Below are 26,056 nucleotides of genomic sequence, written 5' to 3' on the forward strand. Positions count from 1 at the left end.
GGTGTGTAAGGGGCCAACTGCATTAGAAACTTGATAGCTTCGGCTATATTTCTTTAGTTAATCTTAGTTTTAGTTTAATTCTTAGTCTCTTAAGTTCAAGCCCAAGTGTCGGCTTTGATTATCTGCAACTAACTAACACTCCAAGGCGGAGTTTTGTTAAATCTTATTGGAATAATAAAGGGTTAGGTACCCTTCCATCTTGTTGTTTCTTGTCACACGAACTTAAGCGATTATTCGCTATCTAGTTCTTAAGATTCGTCACTTTCTACAGTAACTGAGATTTACACAGTGAAAGTCTTACAACTTTAATGAGACCAAGGGGAAGTGGGAATAATCCTTTTGTTCTTTGGAAACACTGAGCATTTGATATCGAGTCTGTAATGCTATATCTTTTTTAAGTTCTGCATACTGTCGTGTGATACGGAGAGAGTAATTAACCTACAAATGGCAATACAGCAGAGCTGCACTCCGTGGTTATATTTTATGGTGCTGTCGTTTGGGGACTCCCTTAAAAGTCTTTTCTAAACTTGCGCAGCCAACCTAATATTGGTGTCGGTGAGAACCTCAGGTTACCGGTATTCTCGAAAAGCAACCATGGCACTTGTTGTTTTCCTTAACAGAGCTCGCGATAGTCCCAATAGGAAAGAATACATTCCCCAACACGTCACTGTGACTGTACAGTCACAAAGCAGATGGCGAAAACGTTAGTCACGGGGACAAGTGGGAAGAAATACCCTAATGGACGAACATCATCGGCAAGCTCTGCTATAACAAAAGAGGTGCACGAACAGTTAGAGTCATGGCAGTTGAAGGAACATGAATCGGCTGAGGCCGTCAACGTGCAGTAGGAACATGATTGCCTGAATGATCTGGAGGGACTAATAGCCAGTGAAGGCATTCCTAGACAAGTGAGCAAAAACATTAAGAAACTGTGAACTTATTATCTATTATTACTCGTCAGAGCTTAGGTATCGCTAATTAGAAGCTGAATTGGAGCAAACTTAATATTTACAGTACTGTGTGCAAGTACTTACTGCTAATGGAAAGCTAAGCTATACTAACGTCGTTAGGTCACGTTTTAACAGTAGAGACAATTGCAAATGTTCGCAATTTAGGAGATCACAAAACAGACTCAGATCAGGAGCATGTGTTATTAATGTAACAAAGTATACATTTAATGTATCATATACAAAGGATAAAATCACTTCAGAAGAGGTTAAAGATAAATTGGTTAAACATATACAGCCTTCAAGATTGAAAGTGGGCGTAAAGAACGTGAAAAAGATAAGCAAGGGTGGCGTCTTAATCGAAGTCAAAGAAGCTATTAAAGAAATCGTAAGCTTAAATAGCAGAAAAAAAAACATCCCCGGAAATTAAACACACGGGAAATAATTTCCCGTTATTTCCACGTAGTTAGATTATGATCTACTTCATAAATAAAGATATCGAACGAGAAAATTTAAAGCGTCTAATCAAAACTCAAAACAAAATGCCAGGAGGTGGAGGTAGACTTTCGATCCCTAATAAATGCAAGAACTTCAAATGCTGCTGTTTCGACTGACGACCGTTTCATCTGCTATTGGAACCGGTGATCTGAGGTGCTCCTTGACTTAGTGGACCCATCAGTCAGTGTGATGAATTTAAATTTTTTAATCAGGACTATTTATCGTTATAGGCATAGCTCTACCTCACCGGCATACTCTTCACCCCTCTTAGTAGATATGAATAGTTAATTTTTTTAAAAATAAGCTGATGATTATAAATGTCATTTGTTCGAGAATAAGATGTAAATGTAATTAGACATGCTAGTGAGACATTATTTTGATATATTATCTTCCTTAGCGATTTTTATGGTTGCGTGTATCCAATATTAATTTGTCAATGTTTGTAAAGAGTGTTTGCTGCAAAGATTAAGGTAAAGCCATTGAATATCCTGAACTATGTTCGCTAATGTGGAACACTAGGAAATCTTAAAAATGGATTATTGCCCTAAGTTGGCATGCGTTTATTTGTTTACCGTATTACGGCCTTAAGAATTCTGATCGTTTTGTTAAATTGAATCTGGGCTAAGTGTTTGCGGTTGTATTTGATGGTTAAAAGGATTTGGATTAAATCGAATTGCATTTTGTCATTCCGAAATTGCATTTTATCATTTAGAACAAAATATGTGCATGAAAACACTTAAAAGACAACAGCTTTCATGGGCTAAATGTTTCTAATGAATGCCATTATTTTCACCGTGATTTATTTAATGAAAACATACGTATTGCGATATACTTAATGGCAATGCAATGCAATTTGCTTTCTGTTACACTTAAATTTCCTGTTATCATCAAAATAAACGGATACAATTACACAGTGAATGACTTTTAGTTCTAAAGTAGTTCGGAAACAAAGAATATTTGTAAAAAGTACATTATCTGGTTCACAGTTGAATTAATTTTATAACTCTTATCTAACACTTTTTGTTATTTTTTTCCTCCTGAGATTAAATCTTTCAGATCTCAGTTTAATTCTTTCGTATAAGCAGTTTTACGTCGTATGTAATCCCTACGTTAAAAAACTTAGGGCGATATCTGCAACTAATTTTAAAACGTAAACTTTGCAGTAGTCCTGCCATAAGTCCTTGAAAGGTATATGAGCATATTCTAAAGTTTTGAGAAATAACTTACGTTTTCGAAAGGGATTTCTGGGTTCCAGTCAACATCATCATCGCTGCGGCTGTCTTGTCGGCACATAGCCTTCTTCAGTCCTCGAAAAGATTGGCAGAACTGAAAAAAAGAAAAAGTGTTTTAAAATTATGTAAAATTTGCATCTATCCTAAATGATGTTAAAAAGCCATAATTTATTTAGGTTTCCAAATTTTGATATAGTTTATTCTTATTATTCCCATATGATACTTTATTATGAATAACTACTACGATTTTGAAAAATTCTCAATTTTTCGTTTTATGAATTATTAACAAACTTGAGAAAGAGATGTGTAAGTAACAATTTAAGGATTTGCCGTTCATAATGTGCACTGAAAATTAAATCTTATTGTCTCAAGTTAGCTACAAAATTCAGAGATTATTCAAAAAGATGTCTTAGTTTTACCATCAAAGAAAAGTTATGTTAAAATCCATCAAACTGTTGGATATTTTACATTTTGACGCATTCCTAAATTCAAAAAAAAATCCTCTTAGATTAAAATACATGAATTCTTGTAAAACAGAAATGAGTTGTGCTAGAACATAATAAAAGAAGGGATCACTATAAAAATAATTGTATTACTCTGTTCTAGTATTAGATCTTTCACATTAATAAATATAAAGTAAAAAAATAGTTCATGCAACATTTTCTTTCTTCAGTACAAAATTATATTGGAAATTTCTAAACAAATTTTCTAGTAACAAGAGGTATTTATAAACGTAGGACCACAATAAAATTTTAAACTTTATAAGAATATTAATGATGTAAAAAGAATTAGTACTGAATGACACCCACATAATGATTTGAAGGTGTTAATTAATGTATTTAATTGAAACATAATTTTGGAACTGCTTTATCTGCAGATACAGTTTTATAAGAGCTTGTGGAAAATGTAGAATTCTACACAGTAACAAGTCTCACCACCCAAATCTCGAATATTTTAATGAATGTATACGGTATTTCATGCTAACCAACCAATTTTGATGAATTAAAACTTTACTGTAACTTCCTCTTTCCGTAGTCCTGTCCAGAATTCAAATGAGTTGTTTTGTGTATTTAAGCTGAGGGTTTGAGTATTTAAATTAAGAGCTTCTGGCAGCCGCCTCTTGATGTCACTTACTATCGCCAGCTCTGCTTGAGGTTTTACCATCTTGCTAGCTGGCGTTTTAAAATATTCTCTGTTAAAGAGTTGAGGCAGCTTAACTATGTCATCTGTATGTCAACTGTACTTCAGATTACGTCATCTATATTTGAAACTTAACTTTCTGCTACGGTTAATTTAAATACCCGCAAGGATCGTAAGTCCATCAGTCGAACAAGATATGCATTGCTGTTCATTTAAGATTTAGTTAAATAAAAAGGTTATTTTAACCTTCTTTAGACTTTGTGATCTGTTTCATACTAAGCGTTAACTCGCTATCAGTCTGGTAGATTCTGCAGGACATTGACACAAGCTTCTAGATACAGTAAAATCCTACAACCGTTAAACAAGAGTAGGCAAAAATACTGTTACAAATAAGCAGCAGCATAGATTAGGAACGTCTTCTCAGGATGAAATCGTAAGTGAGAAGAGAATGAAGCAGTTCAAAGAGAAAAAGGAGGGAGTCAAATAGTTTCAGTTCGAGTTAGAAAAAGTTTTGGTTTACAATGATTTCATTGGGCAGGAGGTATCTGCATCAAGCGTTACGTAACGTGGAAGGATCTCGAATTTGGGAGAATGAATTTAGGGGGAGGTCACCAAATCTAAAATGTTAATTTTGATGTTGCCAATTATTTTTTTAAAGCACAAGGATCTCCCAAAATTTAAATAATAATTAATTACTAATACTTGAAATAATATAGAAAAAAACGTTCCTTAAAAATATTTTATGTTTAAATTTATATTCTCCATTATTTTGAAAGTTTACTGACTGTGTTGTTTCATAAAATTTTCTAGAGATTTTGATCTAAAGCCTATCATTCAAGTTTCTTTCGTGAACATTTCAATTTTTGAATATTAAAAATTATATATATGCTATGGGGAGCATAAGAAGTTTAGAGAGGATTAGGTAGGGCATAGTACAAAAAGGTTGGGAAACACTGATTTAGGGAGTTTCAATGACCTCTTAGTCCGAACCAGTATATATATATATATATAATTTATTTCCTAAACAGTATTGATTAATTGATTATATTATCTAAGTTTAATTAAAGTAGAATTATTTTAAAAGTGTGCATCCATCCATTTTAAAAGTGTGCATCCATCCATTCCTTTATTAAATTCTTAATCATTGCGACACGACAATTAGCCAGAAATTAATTAATTTCCATTCACTAGTATTTTAAAAAAAATCTTAACAGACGGTCTCTCTCAGATAAGAACTCCACAAAATACATCCCTCAAGAATTCCAAGTCCCACCCACTACCATAAATTTCTTCACCCAAGTCTTACCGACTGATATAATTCAAAGCCCCTACTGCCGCTAAGAATTTTCGGACACCCTACACTTCTGAGTCAGACACGAAGAGAACACATTGCCAACTCCCCCACTAGAAAGAATGTAAGTTACTTAATACCTTTCTGGCCTTTATATCTTCATGTACATTCACTGATCTTATTTATATTATATTATTTTCTATTTTATTTTTATATTATTTTTATGTTCTCTTTGATTTGTTTTTACAAAGTTTGCATTATTTATCTTTTTTATAATCTTCTATGTTTATTTCAACTTTACTTTGATTTCGATTTCATAATGACAATTTCCAATGTTTAATTTCTACAAATAATATAGTACTCAAATACATAAAGATGATAGTGTCGGGGACGATTACTCGAGTTTTACAGGATTTCTCTACAGTAATTGATTTTTACTCCAAATTGAATTGACTAAAATGCTTCATGAGAATAAGTTCTTTGAGTAACAACTATTCGCGGAAATATTTGGCCTGACTAGAATTGCCGGTTTGGCTTTAACTTATAACTCGAGTAAAGACGAAACACTTTCATATTTACGTATTTTTTATCAATTATTGATCATTGAACGGGAGTTGGTTTGTTCCCCTTGAAAAGTCAACTAATTTCCGATCAATGACAATAATTACATGTTTCAATTTTTACTTTTACAATTGTAATATTATTCTTCGTGATGATTTAACTCCAGTCCCCGTTAAAACATTAATAACATTTTGCTTTCAAATTACTTCAAAACATTATATATATATATATATATATATATAAAGACATAAATATAAATTATATTTTTAAAATTCACTATAATATAATCGTTTTGAATTAACAACCATTACTCTGTACAGTGACCTGTCAGACATGACAAACTATAAAAATACGTAAATGATACAATTTATAGGAATTAATCAGAGCCTGTTAGATCTATTTCATATTAATCCGCATTCAATAGCGTAAAGCAAATATTGAAAAAGTTCTAAAATACATTTTTTATTTAGTAATATTACGACTTTAGCGTTAAAGACCCATCTTAGAATTTAGGTCAAATGCTTGCATTATTCTGCGACGATATGCATCTCGAACTTGGATTTTTAACTCTAAGTTTTATAGAAGTATTACCTTTTTTTATAACAGTCTTAGTAGTATTATTTATTTCTGGAACCAGAAAACTTTGTGGCATCAAATACCGCAACATATTTTATGAGTCTTATACATTATTAAATTATGGGGCTCATAAAGAAGTGCCATAAAATATTTTACGTGCCATTCACTCGATGAAAATTCGTCTCATTCATCGAGGAAAAGAAAACTTTTTGGTGATTATAATCCATGTTCCTTGAATTTTTTTCAGTCTTCGGCAATTATGAATTCGGTTTTCGAAACAAACTAGATTAAATTAGATTAGAATAAATTAAAATCTAAATAGCATGGTTTAATAAATGTAGTGCAGTTCTTCAGCTTAATATAAAAGAAACTAAGCAGCTTATCTTTCAGTTTCATTTAAGTAATTTAGTACTGAATTACATTTTTAAGCAGCTTATCTACTTTCAGTTTCATTTACGTAATTTAATACTCATTGTATCATTTTAAATAATGCTGAGAAAGTAGTCAATTTCAATTTTAAGTCCCAATTTTAAATATACTAGGTTTTATAATTTTGTTTCGATACGAAATATTACGAATTAAAAAATAAAAAAAATTTGTTAGAAGTACGATGTTAATTTTTTGAAATGCCTCACTTTGCTATCCGCCATGGCCAGAATACTTTAAAATTTGGAAACATTATATGCAGTATGAAATGATAAACCTGTTTTCTCTTAGACGTGGTTTTTAGATGTGAAAACAACAGTGCTGAATGTACTTTGTATGTCATAAGGAAGTGACATTTTTTAAAAATAAGAAACAAATACCTTTGATTTTTTACCTATTCCATTCTTTGTAATATCACGTGATAGAAGTTTATTCAATAAACCTATCTTCGTCTGTATAGACTACTGAATACATAACATTTTCGTTGTTTATTTGAAAATTTTCTTTAAAAAATAAAAGTAAATATTGAAATAAAAAATAACTTGATTTAGTTTAATGAAACTCTCACAACAGTTATGATCTGTGAGAAAATTGATAAAATACAGGAAAAGTTTTAAGTAAAATCTCTAAAAATACTCATTTATCCTATTTTTCTCTTTGCTACTTTTACTTAACGAAATTTGCTCGCGGTGTTATCGAAGTATCAGAAGTAAAATTAATATATAAAGAAATATTTCAGAGCAATATTAAGGCTGCAACTGTAGGAATAACCGGGACAACAAACAAATTGGATAATAGAAAAAAAACTGGAAACTAAACAGCTGATTATATTTCAAAAAGATTTTATACTTAAAAAATCTAAAATATTTTTATTTATATTATAAAACAAAATACAAAGCCTATTTTTTATATCAATTTTTTTCCTGAAGAAAATACACAATCCAAATAATGAAATAAATCTGTATTTACGTAATTCTGTTTCTAGTTTAATAGCATTAAGCAGTGAAATTACTCTTTATTTGCGGGAAAAAATAAAAATAAAAGAAATTTCTGCTTTTACAATCTTTTTTTTATCAATGTAGGATATACATTTTTCGAAAACATTACATGAAAGCACAATTTTAAAAATAAAATCTAAATTAATTAATTAGCTTTTAAAAGTATGCGTTGTATAATGTTTCATCGTTTCATATTATATAAATAAAGTAAAAACACATAAATAAATTAAAAATAAGTTTTTTTTCTTAACTTGGCGAAAAAAGAGGTATAAGATATCTGGATAACGAGAAAAATTAAAGCTATATTTCTCTGTATCGTTGAAGAGCAATACATAAAGGAAAATGCATCAGCGGTTTCTTTTTTATAACTAAAAGTTATTTTTTCAAATATTTTCATGAAGTTTAGCTGAAATTGAATTTTGCAAATAGTAGATTTTGTGTGAAGTATTTGGAATTGCTACAATGATTTCGAGACGGGAAATTTTTATTTTGTGTGTAATTTAGGCTAAGAATACCTTGAAAAAATAGTTTTAGTAGTATTTCATGATTGGGATTTAAGGATGTTACTTTAATTTTAATTTTAAGAGCTGTTACTACAATTACAGGTTTTATACCAATTCCATAATTTCATTAAGTGTTACTTCAAAATTTCGTTTCTGGGCGAAGAAGAAACGTCTTGAAAATGATTTGATTAATTGAAACTATAAAAGCTTTTTTGTTTGCAAAGATTGATTGAAACAAAATATTTTGAATATTTGAGAGAAAACTAACTTCGTAAAGTTTTAAAAAAACAACAAGCACTGGATGATCGAAAAATATCTCACGTCGTACAAAAGTATTCTATAAACAACTAACGTGGTCAGACTATAGACATGAACTAATTTGAAAAAAGGATTATTCGGGGAAACAAAAATGATAAAACGTTGGACATCATCGCAATAAGTGTTCAAAATGTGAACTCATCTTCGAATAAGACATATACGATAATGCGTTTAGTAAACCTGAAGCTACCTTTCTTAACGTACAAATTGCTCACGTTTTTAATTTAATTTCTAGCGTTTGTTTTGAGTTTATCGTTAGAATGTAGAGTAAAATATGATTTTAATGACTTTAGAGAGAAATCCGAAAACCGTAGAGGACAGATGACTTTCGAAAGAAAGCGTTAATGAAGAATTCTGTGAAAAGGACACTGTGTCATTAGACATACGGCAGGTTGCTTGATCCTACTGACATCAGCAAAAACATCAATAATTCTCTTCAAATAATGCAATGAACTGCTGGATGGTGCCGCTGTATACAGTTCCATCTACTATTTATCAAAAGAAGATGGGAAGGTATCTTTCGTCTTAGATGCAGTGCACCCGATGCTAATTTTTGATAAATATAGAGGTCTGGTAATTTAGAAGTCAAACAACAAAAATCAGAGTTATATTTGCAAATTTTCACAGTACTAGTTTCCAGGTTTTACCGAACCATCATCCTCAGCTGCTAAAGCGCAAATGAACGAGATAAGAAATAGTGATAAGATAAGAAAGGCTGGACAGGAGTTAAGCTGGTAGGTATGGGGATGCTACTGCGATCTTGGTGGAAGTTTTAAATGATTTTATAGATGTTGAGTGGGTAGCGGATGTTGCAAAAGGACTTGAAAATGACGGGCCACTATAACCAATCAAAAGCATTTTTGAGAACAAGACACAGGATGGCCGAGTGCAATTTACTTATTTCATTGATATTGACTGCTTGTATAGCATACATTTTGAAATTTTCTTTTCGGAACCTATTTTGTTAAACTCTATGCTTTTCACCATGAAAGTGATGTTTCAGCATTCTGAGCAGCATTGACAAGACAGCGTTCCAGAGCATATACCAGAACAGGAAGCGGAGTTTTGAAAGATAAGCATTTGGACTGCCAGCGATTTCTTTTTTTTCTTTAAGAATAGAATGATTTGGCCAGTTTTAAGACATGTAGTTCGAGCCACTGTTCAGTTCATACTGTTCAGTTTGAGCCATTTATTACCAAACTACATAATTTTGTCGGAGATGGTAGGGTGGACAAGTTTAACGATTTGGTTGCAGATTCCATCGATCCCTGGGCTTTCTTGTTGTTAACATGTTTGATAATTTGTGTTAATTCAGGATGTAACACTATAGGACTGTGATCCATTGAAAAAATTGCTACTACTATTCATTTTGGTTTTCCCCAATTTTTGAAAATTTGATGTGCATGAGTTTTCTCGTAGTTGGAATTTCTAGATAGAAAAACGCGTTGTTTAGCTTTCATAATTACATGTAGTAAAAAACGCATACCACTGTCGCATTGTCAAACTAGGTTAACGAGTAAATTAAAAAGGTAATGTTAAGATCATCATGTGTTTTATGAGATTTTAACTTCTTGTAATAAATGTTTGTCATAAAATGTTTATTTTTTCTTTTATTTTTCACATATTCGAAAATCTTCATAGATATTTCTCATTGTGTGTATTGTGTGTTAATAACAACCAGTGATTAGATATAGCAATTAACTATTATATCATGGCATGCAAGTAAAAACAATAAAAAGATGATAGTATTATAATCCGAATTTTGTGTTCAATTCGTTTTACATGAGTTTTACCATTTTGAAAACGCCTACTAATCATATTTTTCTTTCTTCTCCTTCCTCCCCGCGGATGTAGGGAAATGTTCTCACAAATTTCTAATTGTATACTGATGATGGATCTGGTGACAGAATGTGGTTTTCAATAATTGTAATAACAAGCAGCAAATATACCTTTCATGTTCCAAAAACGTCAGTCTTGGTGAAAAACCGTTAAACTCCAAATAAAGATAACTCCTAACTTCGGAAGTTTCATTCCACCAGACCTATAACTGTGCAGTCAAACTCGAAATAATGGAACTCGAATTCGTCCCCCAAATTTTCATCCAGACGTCACGGGAACTCACAATGACGTCGCAGCCATATTAAAAACTTTCAGTGTTCACGAGTAAGATTTTGGATTTACATTATTAATATAAATTTCTATAATTCCTTATCAATTAAAAATTTTGTTCCTAGATTTATCGTATAATTTATATTATTCTAGATGATTTTTCATATTATATTTATAATCCTGCTACTAAGTATTATAGTTTTGTAATTCGCTTTTTGTTCTTTCTTGCGTTGCCCTACATCATATTGTAAAATCTTAGTTTTTTATTATTTATAACTTAAGTGGCCCCTTAAATGGTATGGTAATTGATAGAGGCCGACTAGTGGCGCAAAACCTAAAGTATATGTTCATATCATCAATAAACTTGGCGCTATCTGGCGATCTTTGTCAGATGGAAAGATGAAAATTAGTTATCGGATTCCAAGTTGTCATTTTTCGCAATTAAAAAAAATCTGAAAGATTTCAGATTTTAAATTACGTCCTAAGGGGCATTTTTTAAACATTTTGTGTGCTACTTTTATTTATTAAATATCATCTTCTTCGCACTTAAACTATAAAATTCAGTTTAAAAGCAGTATCGCAAAATAATTTTCAATTGAGCATATTTTTAGAATTTCCGATATATAGTCTTACGCGGGATAAAAATGTTTTTTCTGTACACCGTTGCCATTGCTCGCTTTGAAATCCTTGAGTTTGTTAAACAAAAATTCGCTAAGTTTAACAAAATACGAAATCGATAATAAAACAAATTCCAGATTTCAAATTTGGGCTTCCCGAAGCACATATTCGCAGTAGGATTACGTCATTCAAAATTTGATAACTCTAGGTACCGTTGTTTTATCACAATGCAAGAAACATACAGACATTTATGCAGTCTCTTCATTATTTAATTTCTTCAAATATAATACAGGGCGATATTATTTGGTGGCAACAGTTTGAAAAGTGAAATGGACATTCAGAGTGATTCGAAGTAAAATCGCAAAATGAAAACAATAGTCCCTCAGGGACAAAGCCCCTTTCGACTAATAAAAATTTTAATTATTATATAAATGTTATACAATGGGTTAGAAAAATAAAAAATCTGATTGTGTACACCACATGACTTCCTTGTACAGAATATTAAATTATACGCATTTTTTCTTGCATTTTATTTAAACTTATTAGATTGAAATAAACCTACTTCGCCGACAGCGCATAAACCACAATAGAATAAATGCATTCTTTAAAATTCACTTTGTTTACTTTTGTTATCACTTTGACACTGGCGCTAGGTTTACTTAACAGTATTATATTTCGTTCATATTATAACTCTGAACGCGCAAAATTTATAGCATTTAAAGAATTATCTAATCGTTGCCACATGTTCCATTCAAATACTATAATAAAGCTAAAACTATGTATAAAAGAAATTAAGCAAACAAAACAAAAAAGAAATAGTTTTTCACAGACAATTGAGTATTTCTCATTCAATTAATTCAGTTGTCACTTCGCGACAAGGCAAAAATACATAAAAACTCAAAATATCTGTATTAAAAATTACGAAGTAAATCTTAATCGCTTATTTCCTCGAAAAAATTCAAGAAATAAGTTTAAGCATGATTTAATTGGCAATAATAAATGAATGCGTTATCTTTGTTGTTGCGAAGCTAAGTTTCTCTAGATTGGCAACAAATCCACTAGTCTCCTGTTTCAAATGTAAACATCAATGGCAGCCATTAAATTAGGCTTAGCGGCACTTAAAGAATTTTAAAATTGTTGATAATTCTAAAAATATTGCATACAGATTTACTAAAGGCATAAAACCCTTAACTGGAAGATAAAAACAATATAATTCAATCATTTTTAAAGCAAAAAATGTACAATTTACAAACATATAAGAGTAAAGAAACTGAGATCACTGAGCCGGGTAACAGAGTGGATATATTTATAAATATATTTATATACGTTTGGCGCGGCCGATTGAAACCAAACTACGAGGTGCACATCTACATGTTATAGTAGTCTTATATACAAAATTTCAACGTTCTGAGGCTACTCGTTTTTGAGTTATGCGAGATACGTACGTACGCACATACGTACATACGTTCGTACACACGCCACGAAACATTCTCTTCAGAATTCATTTTAAAGCAGTTTTTTAGTGTTTTTGGAGGAAAAGAGTCTTTTATTCTGTTCTTACGTACAGATATCACGCAAAAACATCGTTAAATTGAATTCGAAAGCGGTCAAAGTGGATATTTTCGTTGAAATATGCTGCCTGAAGCTTTTCGCCTTCCTTTTTACTTCGTACAAGGAAGTAAAAAAACTTACATTTTTCGCAAAATGTTTCTTTAATCTTTAACGATGCTTTTTTCCCTATACACAGCGATCTATTTTCGTTAAAAAAAAGCATTGCACATTCTTTCGATGAACATCGAGAAACAGAAAACCACGCAAGTTTACATTGCGCACCGGCTATCCACCATACACATTGCATCACTGTTCCTTTTAGCAGTTTTAGGGAAAAGCTATGTTTCTGCTGAAATGTTACAATAGTTTCTTCCACTGCAAGCAGATTTCACAAACGATACTTTAAAATTGAATTGAAGGCAAAAAATATCACGATTGTCCGTAAAGTAAAAGCCGTTAGAACTTAGAATACGATAAAAGGGAAGAATATCAAAGCAGCAATGTTGTTTGGCTGAAGGATTGTTCCTGAAGAATATTTATGCGCATGTTTACTAGAGTTTGGCATATTTTGAAAATTTGGCGACTTAAATGAGGCAGTTGCGATAATACATTAATACTCATTTCTGTACCTCTTCGTTTCGCATTTTCTTCATAGTTGTTTATTTTGTTATATCATTTTCTTCATTCACCATTTTTATGCATTTTCAGAGATCTGGTAACGACACTTCAGCTATCCTATATAGCAAGCTATCTTAACATGTTCTTTTAAATCAATTTTAAATTTAAGATTCATTCTATAAATACAAAAAATATATTCTTGTTATTATGGGTTTAATTTATTTTCAAATATTTTTAATTTTCTGGCTTTCAGGCAAAATAGAATTATTCATGAATTATTCATAATGACTTCTTTGCTTCTAAAAACAAATGTTTAGAAAAGCAGTTATCAGAAAAGCATTTCTAATTTAAGTTTGAAATTATTTCCAGAAAAATATACTATTTATTACAAAATTACTTTATATATTCCAACTTTTGTTAAATAAAAATGTAGTACTTCCACACTCCTCTCTTACATACCCTACAGCTATATTTTATGAAATTTATCGTCTGCCATTTTGTCTGGCTTAAGCGCGCATTGGAGATTATTTTCTTAAACTCCAATTACTATTTTCTGAGAATTTTTCCTCGGTAGAAATTTCCACTACAATACATTAAATGAGAGTAATATATAACAATTTATTCCTCTTTATAAAATGCATTTTACATTTTATTTGCCCTTAATTCTGCTTGCATTTTGCTTCAGGATCCGTCTTATATTATGCCTTTGAAAAGACTCCGAAAAGAACTTTCTTCCAATTCTTTCCAATGTATTTATACACCTGCGATTTTTAAATATGATTTATTATTTTGAACACTAATAAATATATTTTCATTAATTATTTCTGATGTACTTATTTCTTATTATTCAGCGCAGCTCAGTTCTTCCTTTTATAATAATTTATAAACCACAGCAATGTATTTTATTTACAAAGTAAGCATCAGGTTGGCGGGAGAAAGTGCAAAAAAGGCTATTTAAAATAGCATTGCTTATATCTGCAGTTCTTTGTATCAAGATGTATAGTCACGTGACTGTAAGTGCTTTGCTATACCGATGAAAACACATATTTTAATACTTTTTCTTAGAGAAGGGAGCAATGTTAGTCTTTGGTACTATACGTTTAAAAAATGGCTGATCTAGTTTTCATTATTTAGTTTATGCAAGTTGGTATTTCGGTAAAATTTTTTGTCATATTAGTATTTTTCAATTCTTTATTTCTTATAGCATATGGAATAACAAATCTTTGCATTATTTTGATAATACACTATTTTTTTTTTCAGGAAGGAAAAATAGCAACACCAGTTTACAAGTGTTGACTTTTAAATTGTTTCATGCTTATGAGCTTATTGTTTCACTGACAAAATGTCTGCATCAAAAGACGATATATTCGACTTGATAAATATTTTTCAAAGTTATACCAATTAATTAGCCCTCCCCGTTAATCGAGTAGAATTCTTTTTTATGGATGCAATCGAATCTCGCTATAACGAATCCAAAGATATAACAAATAATTTTTTGGGTTCCTATGTATTTAATGTTATTTTATACTTTATACAGAACCCTCAAAAGTATGAAAATCGGATATAATGAATTATATGGATATTTTCCAATAAACCTTTTTTATGATTTATATATTTTTTACAGAATTTGTGCAAGTCAATACGAAAATTTTACAAACCCTTTAAAATCATCCATGTTTGGGGGGTGTGTTAGAATCAACATTAAATACGTAAAGCAAAACGCTTTTACGATACTCTTCTTTTATCTTAACCCTCATTTTATATGTGCTAAACAAAACATATATCTTACTGGGTCTTCTAAACCTTTGTTTAGACAAATTCTAAACAAAACATGCTGTATGTCATGCATTCCAAACAAAGCATGTCATACATGCTGTATGACAAGCATGAACCCAATTCTAGGAGGGCGGGATCACAATAAGAATACCTTAGGAATCCATGTGGTGTTAGCGACTACTAAACCAAAGAACATGAATAGGCTCTTTAATTACACTCATTCTTTGACTGAGCTGTCATGCAGAGTCCTATTTAAGCCAGACGCTATGACGGAAATTTTGAATTTAGCTAGTTAAGGAAAAGAGAAGTAGTGAATTACACGAACTTCAGACTTAAACAACTGATTCATCTTTAAGGGAATGAAAATTTGATTCTTATTTGTTTCTTTGAGTATAAATGCTCTCCAAACTATGTCCTTCGATTAAGGGTTTTGCATTCTTTATTCTTCTGCAAGACATAAGATGTTCTTTAAAATGGTTATTTAATCTTTGGTTTGCAACCATGGAAACATTTTTGCCGAAATCTGCATCACGCCTGCAGCAAATTATAAGATTAGTTTCATACTCAGTTAAAAAGTAAAAGTAAAATTCCCCAGTGTGTTTTGTTATTCATTTTTAGTGTTTTTTATTATGTATAGAATAATAATTAATATTTATAGATGGATAAATCGAGGCAAAAATTTACAAAAAATGATATTTATGCTAGGTAATTTATCGTGTTAAAAGTATTACGTACAATAAAACTGAAAAATAACAACCGACAAATTTAACAACTCCACCTAATAATAATTATAACTAAATCTTAATATGATTTTTTTAAATTAGTTTTATCATTCATTTATTTTGGCAAATGTGACAATGTTAATCAGTTTTTTATTCTTTGTTCATCATTCAGTTTCACACGTTTTGCAGAGATAATCCATTTTTCTTATCGAATGGGTTATAGCAAACCAAATTTTCGTTACTTTTGAATGTCGTTCTAATAAAGCTCGACTGTACTTCTGTAACTTTTGATTTTTTATTATACAAACATTTGAATAATTTTGTTAAAATTGCACTATCATTTGCAATTACTCAAAAGAGCTTAGTTCCAATATTTTTAACTTTGACCTCTAGTTAATTTTTCAGTTTCTCTACTGTGCACATAATATGCCAAACAGCGTGTAAGTTAGAACAAGCCAGTATAAGTGCTTTATGAATTAGATAAAATTCTGCAGTTTTTACTTTTCATCAGGCATTATATCTTTCCTTTTATATATATCAAGTAAATCAGAGCAGTAACTCAAGAGAACAGTAATTAAACAGCGTTCGATTACAAAGATCATTTGCCTGCTTTTAAAGCATAGAAGTGAAGCTTATTATATTCCATTTTATCCTGATTATCCCAAAAGCGTTAATCGTTGATGGGATATTAAGTACCTGTTATTATTCTTGCATTAAAAAGGTATGTTTAGGCATAATATTAAATATTAACATAAATATATTATGATAGCTATTGCATAGCCAGTAAAAGCATTTTTATATTATAAACACACCAATGTTACGATATAAAACGTTTTGTGACAAACATGTAGTCAGTATCAAGTGAACATTTTTTTTTGCTTCGATTGCAAGCTAAAATTAAACACTCTGAAGGGTCAATACTTGCATACCTCGTTTCCACAATACAGTATTTAGATATTAAGAATCCTTTAATTGAATCGAAACCTAAGAGTTCTCTTAGAAGTGTAGTTAAATTTTTTTCTTTGGACTAGCTTTTAGGGAGTCAGCTAAAGAAGTTTCCAAAGTTTGCTTGTTTAGCAAAAGATAAAAAACTCAGACACCTGCTGCCAAGAAAAATCTGTATTTGGTTGAGAATATGCAAACATGTTTCTCTTTATAAAAGGAAACAGTCTGAACAATCTTTGCCTCCTTTAAAAAAACCTCGGAAAGAAAACAGGCAATTGAGAGAAATTATTTGGGGTGTAAAGAAGGGTATAATACTGTCTACTGTTAAATTTTACACGGATGGGAAACCAATAAAACAAACTTTTTCCTCTTTGTCTTCTTTATTCTTATATAAAAGATTATAGTCTTCGAATTAGATATATAAAAGATCATAGTCGACATAGAATCTTCTAGTATTCTTCTCATCTCTAACCTTTGCAAAATAAAATGGCACAGCTAAGCGGTAATAGTTTGCACGGTGAAATCTTGCAAGATAGATCATTGAGCAAAATTTAGCAAAAGAGCGTTGCAAAATGTTTAATTATGTAGTATTACATCTTTCCGATCGAGCTAGACTTCTTTATGCTGTTTATCTAAACCAGTGTTTCTTAACCTTTCTAGCGAGTCGCACCCCATTGAATCTGAAAATATATCTCCACACTCCATTGAAAAATGTGTTTTAATTTTTTTTAGTCTAGAAAAATACATTTTTTGCGAAACTTATTGTTTATTGAAAAACACTGTACATTTTATATAAATACAAAACAATATTTACAAGATAACTTCAAATGTTGCTTTATCTGAACCTTAAAGGTGTTCTTTTACCTTATAATCGTTAATTTTTATTAACATCTGCTGTATTATTGTCATTGATAAAAGTCTTTTCAAATGGCATATGTATTGCTCCTGCTACAGAATAGTTTGGATTTAAATTTTTCTAGTTCTCTTTCTTTAATTTTACAGGTTTTATATTTTTAAAATATTTTAATAGTTTGAAGTTTTTAATGGAGTTTTTGCAATGGACTGTTACGTTTACCATATGTATATCATTCACTCATATCATTATCATTATTATCATTATAAGGGCTCAGCCCCGATCCTCCTAGCGGGCATAAGTCGGTCGTATGATCAAATAATGGGACTGGCCAGAGAAAAAAAATATAACGAAAAAAAAAAAAAAAAGCCAAGATCTGACTCTCAGTGCCGAATTCCAATTCTATCTTTGTTCGTATTTATAATTTTCATTATTGTCAAAATCTTTCAAATTTGAATAGTTCCTTTTGAAATTTTCCTTAAAATTCTTTCTATATTTCTCTCTTGCGCTCCTGGTAAGTGTACATTCATCGACGAAGTGCCTGACGTCCCCAAACATTTCACATATTAAGCATTTATCATTATTCTGTAGATGGAGCCGATTGAAATAAACCGGGAAGTTTTGTGAAGAGGAGGGTTTTGATGTTTTCACCCTAAACACTAACAGAAAGAAAGGAACAGCGAGAAAGTGACACTCATTTTATTTTTTCCTCTACTGATGTGATGATAAAGTTTGAAATAGAATATCATTATTGGTCCACTTTTTCCTTGTTACGCTGCATGAAATATAAGCAATATGCTTTATCTCTTTGCACTTCATTCGAAACCAATTTTCAGTGCTACCGTCCAAGAAAAGTGAGACTGTCAGTTTATCTTTCAATTTTAATAAAAAAAAAAAAAACAAAATCTGAAATGTTTCATATTTTAAATTACGTCCAAAGGGGCGTTTTTTAACATTTTGTGTGTTACCTTTCTTTATTAAATATCATGTTCCTCCCACTTAAACCATAAGATCCAGTGCAACAGCAATATCGCAAAATAGTTTTAAAACGAGCATATCTTTAGAATTTCCGATACAGAGACTCACACGCTGGAGATAAAAATGTTTTTTCTGCACAACGTTGCCATTGCTCGCTTTGAAATCCTTGAGTTTGTTAATCAAAAATTCGTCAAAGTTTTAAAAAATAGGAAATCGATCATAAAACAAATTTCAATTTTCAAATTTGGTCTTCCACATGCTGATATTCGTTGGAGGATTACGTTATTCAAAATTCGATGACTCTATGTACCGTTGTTTTATCACAATACGAGAAATATACATACATTTATGCAGATTTTTCATTATTTAATTTCTTCAAATATAATGCAGGACTCTAACATTTTGTGGCAACAGTTTGAAAAGTGAACCGACATTTATGAGTCCGACGCAAAATGCCAAAACGAAACTAATAGTCCTTCGGGATTCAAATCCCTTTGGACTAATAATTTTCAACTGTTTTATATTTGCTTATTGAAAAAACGATATACAAATTTTTTATTAATTAGTATTACTAAAAGATGTTATTAATAATATATATTACATTTCTGGTATCCAACCCCCTTTGTTTAATTACATTTAATACATTTAAAAAAACGATATTTTAATAGCAGATTGAAATATTAGCCTGTAACCTTTAAAATGTAGTTTTTATTGTACAATATATTTATTGTACGCCAACTCACTAGACGACTTTGTGAATTGACAAAAATCGTTTCGTTTGTTATTTATAGGTAGTATTATACTCAAGGAAATTTTTTTAGGAAAAAAAAAGAATCTGTAATGCTGATATGTACATTTTTACAGGTGATGGGTACCGTTCAGCTCTGGTCTTCAAAATGTTTTTGAAACAGGTGTGTATTGGTGTATTTAATTACGGCAAAGCACACTAGGGCTATCTGTCTAAGGGGAGGGATGCATTTCGTGGAGGACTTTCTAAAGGAAACTGGCTCGTATACACGTTACACATAGGGAAAACCACGAAAACACCCATGCAGCCAGCCCGTTCGCGGGATTCGAACCTCGGACCGAACTACCAGTGTTCAGCGACTTTACCGCTCGGCCGCTGGTGGGCCTGTTTTAGAAACAGACTTTTTTTGTGTGAGTGTACTTTCATGCGTGCGTTGGGTATGATGAAAATACGTCATGCATGCTGAAAATATGCCAAAAATATGGTAGTTTTACCGAATGTTAACCCGGGTGTGGATAATTAGAAAATGCCACGTTGCTAAAATACTTGAATTTATTTTGATTTGGCTATCGTCTATAGACTTTTGTACTTTTGACTTTTGTAAAATTAGTACTTTAGACTTTTGTAAAATTTTTGTACGTACCTTTAACAACATGAAAAATGTTAATATCATAGTTTGCTGCTATTACTTAACCTTATTAAACATGTAAATTACATCGGCGAAATATTTGCCTTCATTGCAAAGCTGCTTCTAATTTTGGTAGATAACATCACAAATTTTCAATGAACCTGCACCGAATTACAGCATTCCTACTTTCATGCTGTCGGGTGTAATTGGTTATCATATTTTAGTTAACAACTAGAAGATCCGTTATCGGAATCTTGGAGATAACAGATTTTCTAGTTGCTAGCCTGATGCGGCACATTTGATATTCATGTTTCCTACAGGAAAAAAGTATTAATAATCTGTAATGTGACGTTCGATGTACTACTACCGGAATTTGGTCGATTGGTTTCATGCCTCTCTTAATTCGTTCGTTAACTGGAGGATAGTTGATAGTATATCATGGTCTTCTATTTGTGATTATGTGGTACAAGTGATGGTACATATGGCTAGCATCTAGCTGATGTGTGATTAGGCCCCGTTCGAATCGCGGTGGTAGCATAACTGATTTGTCACATTTCTTGCTCCGGCAAGAAAAAACTTTTAACGTTTTGTGTGTTACCTTTATTAATTAAATATCGTGTTCCTAGCACTTAAACCATAAAATTAATTTCAACAGCAATATCTCAAAATAACTGAGCACATCTTTAGAATTTCTGATACACAATCTCGAGCGCTGGAGATAAATTTTTTTTCATGCGTTGTTGCCATTGCTCGCTTTGAAAGCGTTGAGTTTGTTAATTAAAAATTAATTAAAGTGTTATACAATACGAAATCTATAATAAAAGAAATCGCAAATTCCAAATAAGGGCTTCCAGATGCCCATATTCGGTGGACAATTACGTTATTCAAAATTTGATGGTTCTAGGTGCCGTTGTTTCTCAGACGGCAACATGTCAATACGGCAACATGTCTATGTCATGTGTTTCTCACATTGTGATAAATCACAGTATGAGAAACATAGATTCTTCATTATTTAATTTCTTTAAATATAACACAGGGGCATAATATTTGGTGGCAACAATTTGAAAAGTGAAATGGATATTTAAAGTGTTCGACGCAAAACGCCAAAATGAAATTAATAGCCCTTCTGGGTTAACGTCCTTTGGGTAAAAAAATCTAATAGGTTAATAAATAATCTACCTAAATTTCTCGTTCTCACACTCTAGGTGATAGCAACTCCCATTAAGGAATGGAAGATCCGTAACTCGAATGTTGGCGAGATTACAGTTGATTTTTCACGTTTCCCGTACTGAGCCTTATATTCTGTATAAAAAAGTTGAATCCACAAAAAATTACAAAAAAAAAAAAAAAAAAAAAAAAAAAAAAAAAAGTTTTATGCTTATATTTAAGATTTCTTTCATTGGAGTTGAAACCTATTTGCATAGGCAAACACTTAAAGACATAAAATCCAAACAATCTTAAACTATTGCATGTAAAATTTAAATCAAATTCGTTTTTGAAGTTTCAGAAGAGAGTGTTTAATTTTAATAACAATCTTTGTGCGTATATGACAATTTAACAAACTATTGCTGTAAACTATAAAGAATGTGACAATTAGTTTGATATATATTATGAAATAATTGAAGCTAATGAGCAAATACACAATACATCCTGACATTCTTTAAAGAAAAATTAGACTGACAACGGCAGAAATATCAGTAAACAAAGACAGGCCCACCTTTAAAAGTTGTAGGTATAAAAATCCGCTAATTGGTGCACTGGGCACAAACAAAATACCACGAAAACAATAATTGAATTCATATTCATATTCCTGTCAAGCAAATTTCGACACAAGTCATTTCATTAATGAGATGTTTTTGGACGCATAAGTCGAAGCTAAATTTTGTGAAAATTATCTGCAATTCATTAATTTCCTACGAAACAGAAAATTTATTCTTGAACAATACCATTCCTTTTTTACCTAACATTTTCGTTCCAGCAATTCTAATTTGCATTAAATAACTGAATTCCTTGTCCTCATTTATTGAATTAAAAGAAGTCCACATTGACATGTTGCCATATCCGGAGGCCATCTTGATTTCGGAAGATGCATGCAGAAGCGCTCTTTTCGAGGAAAAAAAAAAAAAAAAAAAAATGCAAACTTTTTTTAATTTTAGTCGCAATGCATTTTTTATGAAAGTTTGTGGAGGCAAAGATTTCAATTAAATGCTTCGCAGTATAAAGAAAGCTTCCATTAAGATCCTTTTTTCTTCGAGGACAGGTGTTGAATTTGCGATCAATTAATTTTTATCAAGAAAAGGAAAAAAGTAAGAGAAAAAAGTTCAGGTTATTTCTTCTTCTATGGACGCCATCACAGAATGTTTAAGAAGAAACTGCAAGAAATAGGAAAGCTTCCTTCCATAATCAGATTTTATAGGTATGTGGATAATTCGATTTTAATGATCTATTTCAATCTTGCTAGTTACAAATCTAGAAGATTTTTTTGTATAAAAAAATTTCTCATTTTATATTCACTGTATTGCAAGCTAGTGGTTTTAGATCGTACTGATATTAGTGTTATTCCATAAAACATTCGTTATATATTACATTAATGAGTATATTAGAATCCGATTGTAAGATGCATTTCCGCAATACTAAAATAACGAATTTTGGAATTCTTTGGTATACTTTCTGCAATACATCTCTCCTTTGACTAAATTCTTTAATACACAAAGGATGTTCAGATTGAGAGTGGATCACTCATAGAAACAGTAAGTGCACATGTATGCCATACAGCATAAATTTTCAAATATGTATAAATATTTGTGTTTATTTTTTGTATTTTAGTTTTACGTATTTTTATGGCATTATGTGTTTTTATTTATTTATCTGCGCATTTGCATACTAAATTTAGTGCTTATATTTATTCAGTCAAATTCATTATTACATATTGCATATTTATGTCTATATATAAATCTTAGCTTAAACTAATACTGGTAATTGCCGAATTTTAGATTGAAGAAAAGATCATCAATTCTTTGTCAGTTTTATAAGAATTTAAGATAACATTCTTATTCATTCATGCTAAGGCAGTATGTTTAAATGATGTAATAAATTTTGCTACTGTTTGAAGATTATAACTAAGATTTTCTTACTGATAGCTGAATACCTTTTAAATTGTAACTACGCAACTAGCCGTTAAAACTGCTATACCATGAAAGAAGTACACAGCAAATCTGAAATTTGCATTAAAGGTGTATGGTATATAAAACTGATCAGATAGAAACGGATTTTGGCATGCGCACATTACAGGCAAGAGTAACGATAAATTGAAGCAGCATAAAAAGCTTGAAATGCCGTTTTTCATTCGGAAATTAAATTTACTCATTATTTTTTGTGTTGGAAGTAGCATTAAGCTTCACAGAAAAGACAAATTCGTACAAGCACGTACCAGATTTTGAACGAGGGAAAATCATAGTTTATTGTGACTGTGGATTGTCGTACATCTCAGCTGATGGTCGGGATTGACAAAATTGTTATGCGAATTTATCTATGTGTCCAAAGGAGCTCCACAAAGCGACATGTGAAATCTCAACACCATTCCCCTCAAAAACACTCAAGATGACAGACATCTTATTCCCACTGTTATAGATTGTATAATCACGTCCTGTATCCTGGGTCAGAAATTGGGTGTATTTACACAGCGCCAATTATCCGTATGTAAAGTTCCACTATATCTGCGAGGCGACCATTGGTTCAGCTTTTCTTTACGCTATATCATGTATGATGCGTTCAACGATGCACATGGGAGTATCAGTAGGGTGATATCGCTGTAGTTTCTTGACGAATTCCGCATTTGCTTACATCGACCTACATCATTATGATGGCCGTATCTTTGTGTGGTGCCACGGAGAGGAAAAAATCTTTGGAGTGTTATATACATTCTTCTTCTAGTACTTATAATGATTAGATGCAGTTCTTTTGGTGTGCATTTCTTTCCTTTATAATCCACATATGTGGGACTTAAATTGTTGCATTGCTTAGGTTATTTATGGCTATGGCATATCTTCAGGAACTTCATTACCTTACCTTTCAAGAACATAATACACATATTTCTTATATGCGAAGGGCTGACCTTCACATCCTTCGCATATAAGAAATTCGACTTCTGTCTTGGTAAAACGCGTCTGCTTATTCCTTATCAATTAAACACGTTTAGTCAATACCTAAAGAAAGACTGGCTTCACAAGGTTCGCCATCTGTAAAAAATGCTTAACCGATATAAACTCCGCTAATACTCACAGCGTTAACAATCGTCAGCACTATTAACTTGTTAAGTTAAACAATACCTTTTAAAATTAATTCGATACTCTACTCTATTCTACTCTCTATCGGGATGACATTCGACTTCAAATCTTCCTGTTTTCTTCGGAAGAAATTTACAAATTTATATAAATATAGTATTACATTTCTTGTAATATATTCCACTTTTAGTGCTTAAGCGATGAGTAAGATTTATACATTGACATTTAACAAAAGGATAGTCTTGATTTACATATATGTGATGGTACACAGACCATAGATATCCATTAAATAATCCACATATTCAATACCTTTTTATAGATGTAATAAAATACATTACTTATATACAGTCTAAGAATATGAAATCCTTAGATATATAGAATAGTGAACATTTCATTTACGGACAAAAGTTTACAGAATTAATAAATAGTTCGTCAATAGTATATATTCATCTATAGACCATCAATAGTTCTTCCGTAGACAGTAGTTAATAATTTATCCATAGCCAATAGTCATTAGAAAATAGTCTGTCAATCATCCAACATAATTTGGTACTGCTCTGTTATTCTCTGGAGCCATGTATTTGATGAATTACCTGTGGTTGCCATTGATTATCTTATAACGTCTCTTGTTGGTCTCTGAAGTGTAATCCCCTAAGAAAATTTGAAACATTGAAATCTCTACTTAGAACGTTAAACTTGTACTAAAATGCCATTTGGGTTCAAGTATTTTAATGGTGGCATCTAATTCAATTAATGTTTCATAATCATAATTTTAACATTGGATTATAATGGTTACTTCCTATTCCTTTTATAACATAGTGTTTAGACTTACTTTTGCTGCTGCATCATTACATAAGGCGACATTTTATACAAATGGCAGTGCCATGAGTTGGCTGCATGATCTATGGGGTAACTGATTCCTTGTTCTTGATTGTAATGGCAACATTTAATTCGATAGTATTAAAAGTACATTGTGCAACAAAAACTGTGATTCCTTGTAGAAACTACTCTTTGCCATTTGACCATAATCTAGTTTTGGTACCGCTCCATATACTGACACAGTTGTTTGCGATGCACAGCCTTCGGCATGAATGCTTTGTTGTCAAGCATTTGCTGAAAAGTTACGAGTAAGTGCGCAACTCAGTTTTCTTCACAGTCTCATTTGAACTTTTACGGAGTACTTTGATTCAGTTGGATGTCTAGATGATTCACAACAGCTCTCTGGTAGTCATGATAAACATTATGAATCGAGATAAACTTTGGGTTCAGTTGGGTGAAGAGTTTCACAATTTTCCCGTCATGTTTTTCAAAATGTTTCATTTTTCTTTGGATTTGTACGCTTACATTATTGCAGGAAATGAAAGTTTCATGAAATTTTCTCTATCTGAAACGCTGAAATAGTTGGCCTATCTGCCGATTGTCAGTTTCTTTTTATCCCACATGATAAATATCCTTCTTTTCTAATAAACAGTTGCTACTATTATGATAATGGATGATGAATATGTCATTGCACATATATGCTTGTCATATACATATATATGCACAATCTGGTCCTGACACGTGCTTGTATCATTCGATAAGCACGTGCTATCTACCTGATGATCACAACAACGTTGCTCTTCTAACGTATGAGAATCACTTCAAAGCTTGGTACTAATTCTTTTAAAAGCAAACAATGCTTTCTATTTCTACGTACACTGTGTCTCTTTTATTTTGTAATTTTAAACATGAAAAGCT

The 26,056-nt window shown here is 31.4% G+C and overlaps 1 protein-coding gene across 2 annotated transcripts in view; it reads right to left on the reverse strand.

Moving 5' to 3' along the window:
* LOC118184219 (adenylate cyclase type 8-like) overlaps window positions 1-26,056 on the reverse strand; it is a 411,974-nt gene that overhangs the window by 120,681 nt on the left and 265,237 nt on the right. For both annotated transcript variants that reach the window (XM_085812799.1, XM_085812800.1), the window contains one exon: window positions 2,673-2,771. In XM_085812799.1, coding sequence (XP_085668925.1) covers window positions 2,673-2,771 — 99 coding nt within the window. The remainder of the gene's footprint in view (window positions 1-2,672; window positions 2,772-26,056) is intronic.

The sequence above is a fragment of the Stegodyphus dumicola genome, chromosome 3, assembly GCF_044657685.1.
Source record: "Stegodyphus dumicola isolate Sdum_Otavi_A_Nest chromosome 3, ASM4465768v1".
NCBI classification, from domain to species: Eukaryota; Metazoa; Arthropoda; class Arachnida; order Araneae; family Eresidae; genus Stegodyphus; species Stegodyphus dumicola.